This window comes from Nansenia antarctica, assembly GCF_963989245.1.
Source record: "Nansenia antarctica genome assembly, chromosome: 12".
NCBI classification, from domain to species: domain Eukaryota; kingdom Metazoa; phylum Chordata; class Actinopteri; order Argentiniformes; family Microstomatidae; genus Nansenia; species Nansenia antarctica.
Genome location: NC_137682.1, coordinates 14754306 through 14770271, shown reverse-complemented (window position 1 = coordinate 14770271; position 15966 = coordinate 14754306). Strand labels below are relative to the sequence as shown.

General features: G+C 41.2%; 1 protein-coding gene across 1 annotated transcript; it reads left to right on the top strand.

Annotated features, from left to right (window-relative positions):
* The first annotated feature begins 4308 nt into the window (after positions 1 to 4308).
* mcur1 (mitochondrial calcium uniporter regulator 1) lies at positions 4309 to 15491 on the top strand. The gene is made up of 7 exons (XM_080542677.1): positions 4309 to 4481; positions 5017 to 5118; positions 13372 to 13413; positions 13679 to 13750; positions 14189 to 14242; positions 14685 to 14799; positions 15050 to 15491. Exons 1-7 carry the CDS (start codon positions 4440 to 4442, stop codon positions 15103 to 15105), a joined length of 483 nt encoding a protein of 160 aa, XP_080398803.1. The 5' UTR covers positions 4309 to 4439; the 3' UTR covers positions 15106 to 15491.
* The last annotated feature ends 475 nt before the right edge of the window (positions 15492 to 15966 follow it).

Sequence of the window (15966 nt, the reverse complement as noted above, 5' to 3'; positions counted from 1 at the left end):
CATGGAATAAATCACAAATCTTCAAATTGAGGAACGTTTCTTTTGTCTTTGTATATCCACATGATTGCTCCTCTGTGCATCTCTTCTTATTGAGGTGATATGAATGAGAGGGAGGTAAGAGACTAGGTTATGTTATGTTACTAACTATGTTATTGACATAATCCCGGTAGAGAAACATATCTTTGTGATAACCCAGGAGACATGAATCAGGAAGTGGAGGAAGCGGTGTTACAGCATAGTTGGTCAACTGTATAAAGTAACTGCATGGTGGTACACTACTAGGTAGTACCCTAGTGGTACCCATGTAGGTTTTATCAGAGTTCCTCATGGGGTTATAACTGTAACTGTAACCTCACACATTCAAACGACTGTTTTTCTACTGTCAAAAACGTCTCTGACCAAATAAAAAACGATTTATATCTTTATGATCAGTGTGGTTTATGTCTAAAGTTTCATTAGTTTAGTGCGACCATGTGTGGAATGGATGTTGTATAATAATATCCATCACCATTGTCGCCCCAGACCAGTGTACAAGTATACAAATATAATTGGCATGTGTAAAATTGCATTGCATGGTTTTAAAGTCCAAAAACACTTTTTCAAGACTCTATACTTTCTGTTGGGTAATTTGTCCTTATGTCAGAGAACAAAGAGAACATCACTTTCTATTTATGTTTTAACTCGAGCTTTTATTTTGAAGCCGCGAAAACGAATGGAGCGTAATTCCTCACTCGAGTCGCGTCACCCAACAATCACTCCATTGCCTTTTCAGTTGTTGTTAGTTGAGGATTACAATGAAGGATTAGGCACGACTGTGTAATTAGAAATGTGTCAAATGTCAATATAATTAATGGCCTAAAATACAAACGCGAAAAAGACATGTTTGACAACCAGTGCAGAAACACGTCGTATGGCTTTAACGCCAACCCAAACAGTTTTACGTCAAACACGTAAAGGAGTGTCAGTAATGACAATGTCACTATACAGATCGCTTCCCCACCCGTAGAAAGTGTCACATCGAAGGATTGACAATGTCATTTATGCAAAGACTTAACTCGCGATTAAATGTGCATTTTGCTTTAAACACGGAGCATTGCCAATGCCACGGGCAGCAACAGCGATTACGTGGAATGAAAACATGTTTCTCTCCATATACGCTTTCTCCGTCTTCTAACCTTTCCATTAAGAGAACTTTGAAAGGCAGTATTACTAGCTTGCGATGTCTACAATCTAATGTTGATTCAGCCTTTAGCAACCTTGACAAAGGAACATGGATGGGACGACTACAAGTGAACACAACCCAGCATTTCAAACAGACACATGTATTTGTAAGAGGTATGTTCTGACCAGACCAGTGGCGTCTCGTAACGCCCCGTGCACACAGACGGTGTAGGTACCGGATTTTCCCACCCTACCAGATGTTCCGGTCATAGGTGGGAAAATCCGGTACCTACAACGGCGTCAAAAATGTATGCTATCCACCGGAAGTCCATTAGTTTCGTTAAATGGTAGGCAATTCACGCCGCTGTGACAGATGCCGAGCTACTCTATATTGAGTTTTTTTGTGTTGCATATGTTGAAAAATCTCAGTTGACCACCAAAGTTGGCTAATCTTCCTTCTAAAATGTATCACTTTTAAGAGGGAGAAAATTGCGTAGTTTAAATGATAGAAATACAAGTGGATCACAAGTTCTCTTTCATTCTGCAATCATAGCTTTTTGGTGAAGAGTTTCTGTGCTATTTTCAGTTTGATCTCCGACTCTGTAAGATAGGAGTGACACAAGGGAATTAACACATTGGAGCCCATCAGCCCAGCCGAGCGACTTGCAATAATTATGTCTGCCATCTTTTAACTAGATATTTTAGGCGGATAATGATGACTAACATGTGAATGAGACTTTACATCATCTAATGAGTTTGGTTTTGGCTAGCAATAGTGGTGACAAGTTCAAAGGTTATTATTGTGGCGCATTATCCTACAGTGTGTCTCAGACTCGCCTTTAACTTGACCAGGGACTATTCTTGATCTGTGTGTCACGTTTGTTGCACACCTTGTGTAAATATGTTTCAATGTAGTCTGTAGACTGCACACAGAATGTGATTTTATGTAGTGTTAGTGTTCAACTGTTGCGGCACTTCTGTATGCCTAGAATGGTTCTTCCGATCCGGGTTATAAAATAAAATATGACAGCCAAGGCATGAATGTGTCTATTTTAAGTAGGCCTAATTATAGAACATCAAAGTCACGCTGGAATCAAGCTCATTTGGCCAGGAACAATACCGACGCTGCCATTGGATTTACATTGGGAATTGGGCTGAACTACAACATTACCATGAGTGGCCACTAACTTTTACGCTTGTCTGCCAGACTGCCGATTGATCCCTTGGTTTGGGGCGCACTGAACTTCCTGGCTGCATCTAAAAGTCCCAAATTTGGTTGGAATAAAAGCTAAGATTGTTGTTAAGCTAATCAGTGCGGCTGTGGTGTTGACCGCTGGCTTATATCACAAAATAGTTTTTAAACAAACTTATGGCCGAGTGTCGCAGCACATTTTAATGCACATGTTCATACATGTGCGGAATCCAGAACGCAACGCAGACTCATTCAGCTGCCAAGTCGCAATGGTCTGCAGTCTGCACACCCCATCCCATTATCACATTGCACAGTCCATGTACAACTGCAACCCAAATCTCGGTCACACGAGTTGCATACAAATATATAGACGAAAATGTAAAAACACACCGCTGTACGCCGTATAGAATACATTTTTCAAGCAATGTTACATAAAGAATTTGAGAAACAGGTTTTGTTACTTCATTTACTCCTGGCATTGTGCTTATATGCATGGTCATCTTCAGCAACAGTTGGTCTTGATAAATCTCAGATTTTGCTTTGACATCATCATATGCTTGCATGGTTTATGCACAGATTTATGCTTACCAAGCATTGATAAATGAGGCTCCGTGTTTATTTCCATGTTATGTATTAACATCTGAAGTTTTCTTTTATCTGTATATATCTCTAAGCATAGCATTTTTATTTTTTTATTTCAGAGCTGAGCTCCTCCACCACACAAGCCCTGCAATATGATCTGAAGACAGATATAACAAAGTCTGGAAACAGAAAGCTATTTTTCGATACCCATGCAGTGGTTCGACTTCTTGAAGAAAATGGTTTGAAGTTTATGTTATTTGAAATGAACAGACACATCTTCCATTCAGTGGTTTTGATACTCATTCTATTGGTTTCTCTGACCCAGATTAAATGCCCACTCCAGTGATATATAAACTTTTGAAACTGAAATACAATGTCCTGTGCTGTTTTACAACGATTTTACTGTAGCCAGGAAATAATAATTTGAGTGGAAATATGTTTAATTCTGGCTCAAATTCAAATCTTGGATTGAATTTGCTATGACATGACTTGCCTTTACCAGTGGTTGAAGTGGAGTGACATATGATTCCCTGGCTGGAACTAAACTACCCCAGGAATTCTACTAATTCATCCTTTAAGTCTACTCCTGGACTAAAACCATGTTTAATCAATTATCATTGGAATGGCATTCAGCAATCTTAATCTGGGTGAGTGAAACCAACCCTTTAGGCCAATGCACACGGCGTGCGATTTTGTAGCACAACAACATTCGATTCTCAATTCTTTTTTTAAATTTAATTAAATTAATTAAGTCGCTTTTAATCCAAAGCGATTTACAATTACGAATTACAGGGACATTCCCCCTGGAGTAACTGAGGGCTAAGTGCCTTACTCAAGGGCACACTAGTAGTGGTGTGGTTTCAGGCGGGATTTGAACTCACAACCTTCCGATCACAAGTCCAACTCACTATCCACTGACTAGACCACCACTACCCCTTTGAATTATTTCAATTGGTGTGAATGGAGAATCGAATGTTGTCTTGCGATAAAATCGCATCGCACGCCGTGTGCATTGTCTCATTCAAAACAATGGAATCGAATTCGGCGGTGCGACAAAATCGGGGCCGTGTGCATTGGGCTTTTAAGTATGAAGATATACATGAGTGTCGATGAACCTCGCCTCTAGGGGCACTTCTGAGTGAACGTTAGACAGATGGGGGCACACTTCTCCAACTTAGGAATTGTGTTTATTCACTTACTTTTCAATTATATATACATTTTTTTATGATTTATAGTTTTTATTATTTTCAATAAACAGACAATGAACAGACATACATCACAAGTAACAGTTGACGTTGGACAATAAATTAAAAAGACAAATAATAGACACAACAAAAATAATTTAGTGGTTAAATACGTTTTGGGGGCAAGGAGGAAAGTAAAGGCAAATAAAGTACAAGAATGTACCTTTACTGTATGTTTTACTCTATTCTTATTAACAGGAATCAGCACTCAGCATGCTGAGGTAATAGTGAAAGTGCTGGTCAGGACAACACACTCAAACATGGATTCCGTCTATAAAGACATGGTAACCAAAGTGCAGCAGGTGAGGCATGGGTTTCCGTGTTCAATTATTCATTCAGCTCAGATGGTTCCTTACCCCTGATAGTCTACGAGCCAGGGGAATTTGTAAACCAGATTTGTTTAAATAGCCACTTCAAACATACGTTTATTTAAGTTAAGTTGACCAAGTTTCAAATACCGAAGTATTGGGACAGTGAAGCATTTTTTCTTCTTTTAAAAAGATTTTAAATCCAAAGTAGAGAGCTTTTATTTGATGGTATTTGTATAAATATATTAATATCGATTTCACCATTCAGAAATTAAAACACTTTTTATGCACCATCCACCTATTTTAGGGTACCCAAGAGTAATAGGGCAATTGACTTGACCGGTGTTTCTGGTAAATCACGTGGATTGGCCCAATAAGCAGGAGATGAGTTTAAAAAGTGTTATGGTGGATCAACAATCATCAGCAGCCATTGACAAGCATTTTTGGTTTCAATGCAAATAGACTGAGGCCATTAATGTGACAATGTTGTAACTGTATAAGACCTTTAACTCCTTGTGGTCATTGGCAGGAGATCATGTTGCAGAGGGTGATGTCCCAGATTACGTCTGTGAAAAAGGACATGATCATCCTTGAAAGGAGTGAGTTTTCTACTTTGCTGGCAGAGAGTGAGGTGAGGAGTGTTGATTTCTAGGGGTTGGTAGGCCATACTTTATACTAGGGGTTGGTAGGCCATACTTTATACTAGGGGTTGGTATGCCATACTTTATACTAGGGGTTGGTATGCCATACTTTATACTAGGGGTTGGTATGCCATACTTTATACTAGGGGTTGGTATGCCATACTTTATACTAGGGGTTGGTATGCCATACTTTATACTAGGGGTTGGTATGCCATACTTTATACTAGGGGTTGGTATGCCATACTTTATACTAGGGGTTGGTATGCCATACTTTATACTAGGGGTTGGTATGCCATACTTTATACTAGGGGTTGGTATGCCATACTTTATACTAGGGGTTGGTATGCCATACTTTATACTAGGGGTTGGTATGCCATACTTTATACTAGGGGTTGGTATGCCATACTTTATACTTTATACTAGGGTTGGTATGCCATACTTTATACTAGGGGTTGGTATGCCATACTTTATACTAGGGGTTGGTATGCCATACTTTATACTAGGGGTTGGTATGCCATACTTTATACTAGGGGTTGGTATGCCATACTTTATACGGAAAAGGACTAATATGCACTTCCAATAATGAAGTGCTGGACAGAAAAAACAAACAAATAAAAAAATATAATGTCTAGAATGCTCCCTATTGATAGGCCAGTAGTGAAAGCCTCTCTGGTAATACGTTCTCTACCTTACTATCGGCAGGCTAACAGTTATCCCCCTGGCATCTCCATCAGGTCAATGTTCAGACAATCTGTGTAAATACACTCATGAGCGATACATCCGGTGGTCAAAATTACTCAAATACATTTTATTTTTCGCCCTGCGGTGGCGCAGCGGTCTAAGCACTAGCCACTAGTGCAAGCTGCCCACCGGGGACTGGGATCGAATCCCGGTCTCGCCAGACCCGGATATGGCCGGGGCACACAGGGAGCGGCATATTGAGCGGCCGCTCCCAAAGGGGGGTATAGGACTATTTCCGGACAAGGATCCGTCGCGCAACAACGCCCCCGGGGTGCCGGAATAACGGTGCTGGGCTCGAGGAGCCAGTCAGCTAGTCTGCCTGGCGATCTCCTCTGGGGCTGCCGGCCACGGGGTCGTGCGGCGGATCCTACGCAATAGGCAGGGGATAATTGGATGCTAGGTTGGGTGCAATTGGATACAAAATTGGGTGAAAAAGGGATAAAATCTGAAGTTTTTATTTTATTTTTTATTTTTCAAAGAATACCAAATAATTAATGTAACAAATTGTCATTGACTATGTATTCGATTTGGTTCAGCCTAATTTCATGTTTAGGTTAAATATCATCTTACCCCGAGTTGTCCTCATAGGCCACGAGTGAAAGCTTCTTCGGTTTCCCCATCTCCACTTTGCTACCACAGCGCAGTGAGCCGCGCCCTCTCCAATAGACAGGATTCTTTTTTTTTTGTGATCAATTTTTTATTATTATTTCAGGGAGTAAAACAAGGGGAGTGGTAACATACAAATAAACAAAGGAGAAAATAGAATAACACAAATACGGTTTACCAGTACAAATACAAAATGCGCATAAACCTTTCAACCCCCCCCCCCCTCCCCTTCCCTTCCCAATCTCCCTTTACCCCAATAATTCCCCACCTACCCCTCCTCCCACAAATGTCCCTCCCGCCAGATACCTCCCACCCACCCGCCCAATCACAACCCCCCCGCCACCCACCCCCCCCTATCACAGCCCCCCGCCCACCACCCCCCACCCAATCACAGCCCCCCGCCCCCCCCTACAGGACCCTATGGAAGGAGCAAATCGATTAGCCTATAATAGTGTCTTGAGGATGGTTATAGTTTGGTCCCAGCATGAGACATTGTCCGAAATTGCATGATGCCTGTTGGCTATCCAGTGTTCCATGCTGGCTATGTCAATGAAGTCTAATATCCATCTCTGCGTAGTCAAGAAATGGGGTGACTTCCACCTGCAAGCTATAAGCCTTTTGGCTGCTGTAAGGCCGGCCAGCCAGATGCGTCTTTGTTTGATGTTTAGATCCAGGTTTGAACTGTCATTTAACAATAGGACTAATGGTGAGTGTGGAATGTGTTTGGACAGGATCAGGGACAATGCGTCACAAACTGTCCTCCAGAAATCAGCCACTCCCGGGCATTCCCATACCATATGAAAAAAGGTGCCAACTGTATTTCGGGTGCAAAGAGTACAGTTAGGTGAAGGTATGGTCTTTATTTTATGTAGCAGATATGGAGTGAAGTATGTCCTATGAGTAAAATTGAAATGGATAACCTGGTGGTTGGGATTTCTGGAGGAAAGGGATATGTTTTGCCAAATTAATTGCCAATTTAAGTTATTGTGTGATAAAGTATCTTTCCACACTCTGTCAATGTGTAATGGTTTTAAAGAAGCCTTAACCAGGATGGAGTAAAGAGCTGAGACCTGACCCCTGGGTCTGGTGAATGCTATGTGAAATGGATGTATGTCTAATGAGCTATTCCAGGGTACCCCGTATGTGCGCATAGCTGTACGTAATTGAAGGTAGAAAAAAAAGGACGTACCCGGTAAATTAAAGTTTCTCTGAATGTCTTGGAATGAGCGGAGACCCTCAGCCCCAAATAAATCTGAGAATGTGTGAACTCCCTTGTCACTCCACTGGGGAAATGAGATTGGACGGCCTCCCAACTGGAGAATTGAATTTTTAAATATAGGCGAATGGAGGTACCATTTGGTTGAGATTTTGCAGAGCTTTTCTGCGCATCGCCAAACTGAGATTAATTCAGTGATGATGGAGCCGAATTTCAATTTGGACTGTTTAATAGAAATGTTACAGTATATTACATCTTGTAATCTATGAGGATGGACAATGTTTTCCTCTAAGGGGCGCCAAGAAACACGAGCAGCCGGATCAAACCATGTGGAGAGAGGACGCAGCACAAAGGACCAATAATACCATTCGAAGTTTGGTAGCCCCAATCCCCCTTCATTTTTTTGCCTCTGGAGGGTTGAGAATTTGAGTCTGGGCTTCTTCCCCCTCCATATAAAATGAGAAGAGATAGAGTGTAGTTTCTTCCAATAACCACTTGGTGGGGCTAGAGAGAGCATGGAACTAAAAAAGTTTATTCGTGGAAGAATATTCATTTTAATAACTGAGATACGGGAATGAAATGTGAGGGGTGAAGTTTTCCACCTTTGTAGATCAGAATCTACCTCCTTCAGCACATTCTTATAATTAATTGATACTGTGTTTGAAATTGAGGGGTAGATAGTGATACCTAGATATTTAATATTCTGGACCACTGGGATGTTCAGTGAGATATCTAACTGTCTAGCTGAGGCATTCAGTGGCAATAGAGCTGATTTTCCCCAGTTAATTTTGTAACCTGAAATTCGGCTAAAATTATTAAAGATGTTTAGAAGGTGAGGGAGTGACTGAGGGATATTCTGAATAAAAAGAAGGATATCATCAGCATACAGAGATATGTGATGTTTGGTGTTCTGGACCGTAATAGGATCATGGGTGACTGACTGGCGAACGGCCTGGGCCACAGGTTCCAGAGATAGGGCAAACAGCAAAGGAGAGAGAGGGCAACCCTGGCGCGAGCTGCGGGATACTGGGAACTGTTTAGAGCATGTGTTCCCTGTCAGAACCATTGCTGTCGGGTTAGAATATAGTAGTTTTATCATATCCACATAATGATCTCCAAAGCCCATATAGCGTAAAACCGCCCATAAAAAGTGCCACTCGAGACGATCAAAGGCTTTCTCAGCATCAAGTGAGAGAATAGCATTTGCTGAATCAGTAATATTCGAAGAGTCAATAATATGGAGAAGGCGGCGAACATTGTCTGAGGCAAGGCGATTTTTAATGAAGCCTGTTTGGTCCTCATGCACTAAGGTAGTCATAAATGGTTCCATTCGAGAGGCTAGAACTTTGGCGTACAGTTTAGTATCTGTATTTAAAATTGACAAGGGGCGATAGCTTCCGCAGTCAGTAGGGTCCTTCCCCTTTTTCAAGAGCAAAGAGATTATAGCTATATTGTTGTTTTTGGAGAAGGAGCCATTTTTGATTGCAGAATGAATCATTCCCAATAGCAAGGGGCCAACTTGGGGCCAAAAGGCCAGATACAATTCAGGTGGTAGACCGTCTAACCCTGGTGACTTGCCTTTATTCATGCATGAAAGAGCTTTGTATAGTTCAGATAGCGTAATAGGAGAATCTAAATCAAGGGAGTCATTTTGGGAAAGCTGGGGGAGCTGTAAGGGGTTCAAGAAAGAACTAACAGCTTGATCATTATAATCAATCTCAGAAGTATATAGAGCCGAGTAGAATGCCCAGAAGTTATTGTTAACCTCTGTTGGATCAGTGCACAAAGTACCTGTAGAACTTTTAATTGAAGAGATGTTTGCTAGTTGTTCATTGGTTTTAAGTTTTGAGGCTAGTAAATGGCTTGGCTGTGCGCTGTGCAAGTAATGGTTTTGTCTAGTTCTATGAATGAGGAAATCCGCTCTATGTCTGAGAAGATGGTTAAGATCTTTAAATAACACTTCTCTCTCAAGAACTAGCTCAGGGGTAACATGCGGAGTCATTGTGATCTCCAGTTCAGCAATTTTCTTTTCTAAGTCTTGAATATGTTTTAATCTGGATTTGTGTAGATTAGAGGCAAAACCAATAGTTTTATCCCTAATGAACCCCTTCACCGCATCCCAGAGAATACCAGGATCATCCACAGATGGCTTATTAATTACAATAAACTCATCAAGTTGTTCCTTCATTTCCTTTAGGAATGATTCATTCTGCAAAAGGGTGGAGTTAAAGCGCCAGCGAGGAGCCCTTTTAGGCTTCAAGGAGATCGCTACTCTGCCAAAGACCGCCCTGTGGTCAGAGAGAGACATAGGAAGTAAATTAAAATCTGATGTCTTATCATACAGATGTTTGGATATAAAAATATAATCTATGCGAGAGAATGATCTGTGTCGAGAGGAGAAACAAGTGAATTCTTTCACGGAGGGGTTAGAAGAACGCCAGACATCTACCACAGCACAGTCACTAGCCCATTTCCTTAGTGCAGAGGACGCCAGGTGTTGCTCTCTCCCCTCGTTAACCCCAGTTCTGTCCATCGTGTGTAGCCATACAGCATTAAAGTCACCCCCTATTATTAAACCAAAATCAGATAGATCAAACATCAATTTAGTTAAGTAGTCATAAAAGCCAATATCAAAGGAATTTGGTGCATATACTGAAACAAAGGCCAGTTTCTTATCATTTACCATCATTTTTATATAGCTTACTCTGCCCTCAGAGTCTTTCCCAGATCCTAGATCTTTAAACTGAAAACTGCGCTTGGCAACGATCACTACTCCCCTTTTTTTTTTGGTATTTGAGGAGGAGGCAATTACATGGTAATATTTATTCTGTAATCTACTAACATCTTTTTCCAATAGGTGAGATTCCTGAAAGAAGGCCACATCTATCTTTTTTCTCTGTAGGAAGTCTAAGGTACTTGTGCGTTTATGAGGGATATTTAGGCCCCGCCCATTCCACGACAGAAGTGTAATGTTAGTCATAGCTATCTTGGTAAAAGAAAAAGGTGAAAGATACTAACCGAAGAGCTCCAACCATAGGATCCTGTCCCTCCCCCCCAACCCCCCCATAAGCCCCATGATCATAGCCCACCCACCCCTTGCCCCCTAATCCCAATCGGCACCCCTCTTCCCCAACCCCCCCCAAAAATAAATGGACAAAAAGGTCCATCCAGAGCCCACCCAACCTCCCCCCTCCCCCCAAAAAAAGTGACAGTGAAGAAAAGATAGTCAGATACCCCTCCCTCTCCCTTGTAGCTATTCCTTGTTTGAGTAATTACCATATATAATAATGATAATACAGAATTAGAAACCAAAGAAAAAAAGAAATAATTTTCAAGTATCATTTGGGGTTATAAAGCCATCAGCAATGAAATTATATATTTATTCAGTTCTATTATAAAAAAACAATAATTGTGTTCAAGCTACCTATAATGTCATACGTAAATTGGGACACCCCATATGTTCAAAATACACAAATAAGCAAGGTTGTGTGGAACAGGCAAACTTAAAACATTAGGCTATTATACTGCTATTCAATCTGATTAGTCAGCACCCTATCATAGAGTTCAGATTGCGAAATGTGTCGCACACAGTCAGCCACCATACAGCTGGATCAGCATTTACAGTCAATAGAAAGCAAAAATAATAACTATAGTGGTTTTACAGCGATGTCAGCCGGATTTACACTCACTGAGTTGCTACACGATAGAAATAAACAAAGAGAGTCATTGGAGTGACGTCCTCCGTGAGTAACGCCCCACCAGGAAGTAAACAAGTCCAGCATGTCATCTTCAACAGTCATCGTTTGAAAAACAAAGTCTAGAGCGAGCTCTTGTTAAGAGCCTTACCCCGATCAGGAATTGTCCTCAAGTGAAGAAAGGAACTTCTCTGCCTCTGATAGTTCGTGGAATAGATGGTGTTCAGAGTTGTGGATGAGCTTGATGACCGCGGGGTACAGCAAGAATGCCTCACAGCGCAGTCCCCGAGCCCGGTGCATGACCGGATAACAGGGACGTCTGAGTTTAGAAGTGTACTCGCTGTAATCCGCTGCAAAACGGATGGTGCGCCCGGCGATCTCCACGGGAGTTTTCCTTGATTCTTGGAGGATGCGGTCTCTGTCTGTGAAGCGAAGGAATTTAATGATCAAGGACCTGGGATGTGGTGAAGACGCTCGAGGAGACCCGGTGCGGTGAACTCGCATGATCTCCAGCGGCTTGTCAGCCAGGGAGGGGAACCATATTGGGAAGTTGGCAGTGAGGTAGGACATTGCATTCCCCGATTCTTCTCCCTCCTTTAGATTGATCATTCGAAGGTTGTCCCTTCTGCTCCTATCCTCGAAGGATGCCAGTTTGGACTCGAGCTGAGCTAGTGATCTGCTGTGTTGAGAGGTAGTGACCTCGGATTCCTTTACCCGCTCATGTAGCTTGGAGGTGATAGTGCGTTGTACACTAATCTCCTTCTCGTGTTTAGTCAGGGTTGCCTCCATGGATCCCAGCTGGGTCTCCAGCCGGTCGAATCGGTCATTGGAGTTTTTCTCTGCTATATTAAAATAGCGTTTAAGTGTAGCCTCGAGAGAGGCCACTGTGAGAGCGCTCTCTGAGGTCTCGTCGCCGTCCATCGGCACAGCCAATGGATCTTTGCCTTTGCGCGTACGGCTAGCCATTGTGGACAGGACCAAACAGGCCAATAAACGTTCAACTGAAGTAGCACAGCATCAGATTTCGTAGCACGAATACAAATGTTTGCCTAGCTAAATTGAAGGGAGAGTAACCGCGAGGCTTCTACTCCGCCATCTTGTTCACGTCACGTCAGGCTTGATCATTCTGATCAGGATTCTGATGGGAACTAGTTTGGCATTGTTGAAATTACATGGCAAAATCTCTTCAGTAAAATAATATTTCACTTAAACAAGAAAATAGGCTGAACCTTCAATGTAAGTACCGTAAGTCCATAATGTTTTGGTACGATGTATTGTTATATGTAAGGTAGGGATGCTCCGATCTGGATTTTTGGGGCCGATACCGATCACCGATTTTTTTCCTCAAGATCAACCGATACCGATACCGATATTTTTTTTTAAATACATAACTGTAGGCCTACTGACTGGATAGCCTACATATTTTTTGCTTTTTAGACAAAAGTTTTGATCCATTAGGCACCAAGCAAACGCAGACCCATTTTTATGGCATAGTAAAGGTCTGGCCTATCACCCAGTTAGGGCCTGAAGCCCAAGTCAGTCGATATGGCTGTATAAAAGACATCATAAACGTGGCCTTCATGGTTTACATACTGTTACGTCCTCCTATGTTTTCTGTTCAGTTATCTGTCTTCCCCAGGAAAAAAAATAAAATAAAAAAATTCGGTTTTTGCGATCGGCCATTTTTGCCGATCACCGATCGAGTCATTTGGAGTGAAATCGGCCGATTTAAATCGGTGGCCGATAAATCGGAGCATCCCTAATGTAAGGTATATTTTTAAGGGATAGCTCAGGTCTTTGGATGTTAGCCTTCATTTTCCACTCAGTGTTGTAGGCTAATCCAGACACTTTTTTCGGTCATATTTCCATTGTTGAGCATTGGGAACTTACATCCAAAAAGCCGAGCTATCCCTTATATAGTTTCAAGGAAATGTTTTTGCATTAATTGTTTTTTTTTTTTTAAATGTCTGCATCTTTTCTTCCAGAAAGTCGAGACAGAATTATTGCAACTGAAGGTGCAATTGGCTGTAAGTTGCGTTCACTTCTTATATTTTTCAGCTGCTATGTAATTATCTGACACAGAAATGCTAGCAATTCCAACCAACAAGACAAATTCTCTGTCATGATGCAATGTACACTGCATCCGAAAATCTAAATGTTCACATTATGTCGACACTGGTATGGTGCTGTAGATCATAAATGTTATTTAAAAATATTTTTAAAAGTGTCCTTTAAAGATCAGGTGGGTTTCCTTTGTTGGAATTAATATATGTGACTTATTGTTTGTTACAGGATGTGATGAATAAAGTGCGCTCAGACACTATGTTGGATATGAATTTGGAGAAGAGCAGAGTGAAAGAAAAGGTAAGTGTTTTAGTGGAACAGTGTGTAACCAAATGTACAGTAAAGTAGTCATGTTTTAATTGTTTTGCAGTGCAGACAACATGATGGACCAGAAAATACAGTGCCCTGTATTGAAAGAGGAAGCATTTTTTTGAATTCTATATTAGTATAGTGTTGGAAAATTGGCTTGACAGGTGTTTTGATTAGGCAGGTGTATGTTGACAGTGTATCATGATTGTATGACAACATGCATTATTGTACGTACATCCATACAGCCCAGTGAATGTAAGTTGTTTATGATATGTCAGTATATGTATTACAAATCAGCACTGCATTTTCTGATATTACAGTATATCCTATAACCCTGTTGTTTACATAACTCTACTTATTGCTACTAATCCATGTCTTTAACACAAATGTTACATTTCAGTCTTGATGGACAGACTATTTTTGTTTCAGAAAGCTGAGCATCAGAAGAAGCTTTTGGAGACTCAAACTGAAATAATGGAAATGGTCAGTACCGGTATACGCCAACTGTCCAACTTTGGGCTCCAGTTTACTTTTGCGAAAACAGTTATTTCTTTCAGCGAGAACCACTGAGAACCACTTTACACCATTTATTTGGGTGGCTGTGGTGCAGTCAATGATCTGTCTAATGATCGCAAGGTTGGCAGATCGGCGGATTGAGACCCGGCTGGTCACATGTCGAAGCGTTCTGGGGCAAGACACTGAACCCCAAATTGCTCCCAGTGAGCGGGCCGGCGCCTTGCATGGTAGCCTGCCGCCATTGGTGTGTGAATGTGTGTGTGAATGGTTGAATGAGAGGCCATTGTAAAGCACTTTGGATAAAGGCGCTATATAAGTGCAGTCCATTTACCATTTATTTGATAGCAACAGTATTATGGTGAGATGATCTGTAGCCTCAGTAACTAATAGCCAGTTCTGTTTGTTGTAGAATGCAGAGCAGGATCGCCATTTGACTCAGACCAACATGAAAATTGACACTGAAGTGGCCGGGTTGAAAACCATGTTGGAATCTCACAAATTAGATACTATCAAATATCTTGCAGGTAAGGATGTGCATTGAAACTGTGTTATCTGTTTCAGCCGTCACAAACCTCAATTTTAACCTCTGCATACCCTTCTAACAAATATAATGTCAGCTATCCAGTAACTGATGATTTGTTTTTACTAAATTTCCCACATGTTGTATCTCAGTTTTGTATACAGTATGTTAACTCCACTTCATTTTACTGTTGGCCATATACCCAATCAACATGTAGTATGAGAATACTGACTGACGACTCCTTCTTGGTTTAGGTTCGGTCTTCACATGTCTCACTGTGGTTCTTGGATTCTACCGTATCTGGATGTGATACCTGCACCACAGAACATCTCTGAGTTTGACTGAGAGTCATGGAGTTGATTGGTGCTTCTATTACATGTTTTTGTAATTGTCAATCACTAGGAATTACCACTGGCCAATGTGTAAAAAAAAAAAAAAAAAAAGTGAAAACAGAGAGGAATACCATGGTGATGATTGCCATGAATAACTATCTCCAATTCCTGGACCAATACAGTAAGGCCTCATGCACACTCGGACTGAACATTGGATGGTATTTGACAAATTGGATATGGACAATGGACAATGGACAGTGGACAATGTTTGTGTACATGAATGCCTATGCATAATGGCATTTGCACATCCGTTGTGGTGAAGATTACAAAGAATCTGGGTTTTCACATGTGTAGAGACACTGGGTGCAGGTTAAAAAGTGTTTAAGTATAGAATAAATAAAGAAATAAAAGAATAGATTTTTAAAAATCTTGCTAATGGCCTTTGTGTGTCCATGGAATTGCTCCCCCATACCTGAACAAAGTCACAACAGCCCCCAACTCTGTGCCCAGGACTAAGCTGTGCTCAATTGGACCATGTCTTCTACTCTCCTGCTCCTTGCCTCTGGAATGAGCTTCCGGAGGACCTCTTTATACAGGCCTTCTTGTTTTTAGTGTCTGCTTGTGTTTCTGTTTCCTAGTGCATTCATTGATTAATTAGGCTTTAAATTAAGGCTTAATGTAACATCCTATTAGATTATAGGCCTACTTGTCAAATGAAGAACATCATTTTATACACAACCGCTGTAAAAAAATATATTTAAAAAATGTTAAAAGATTGTCATAAACAGAGACGTTTGCGAAGTGTGATTTTGGTAAGTATTGGCCTGCGCTGTGCTGCC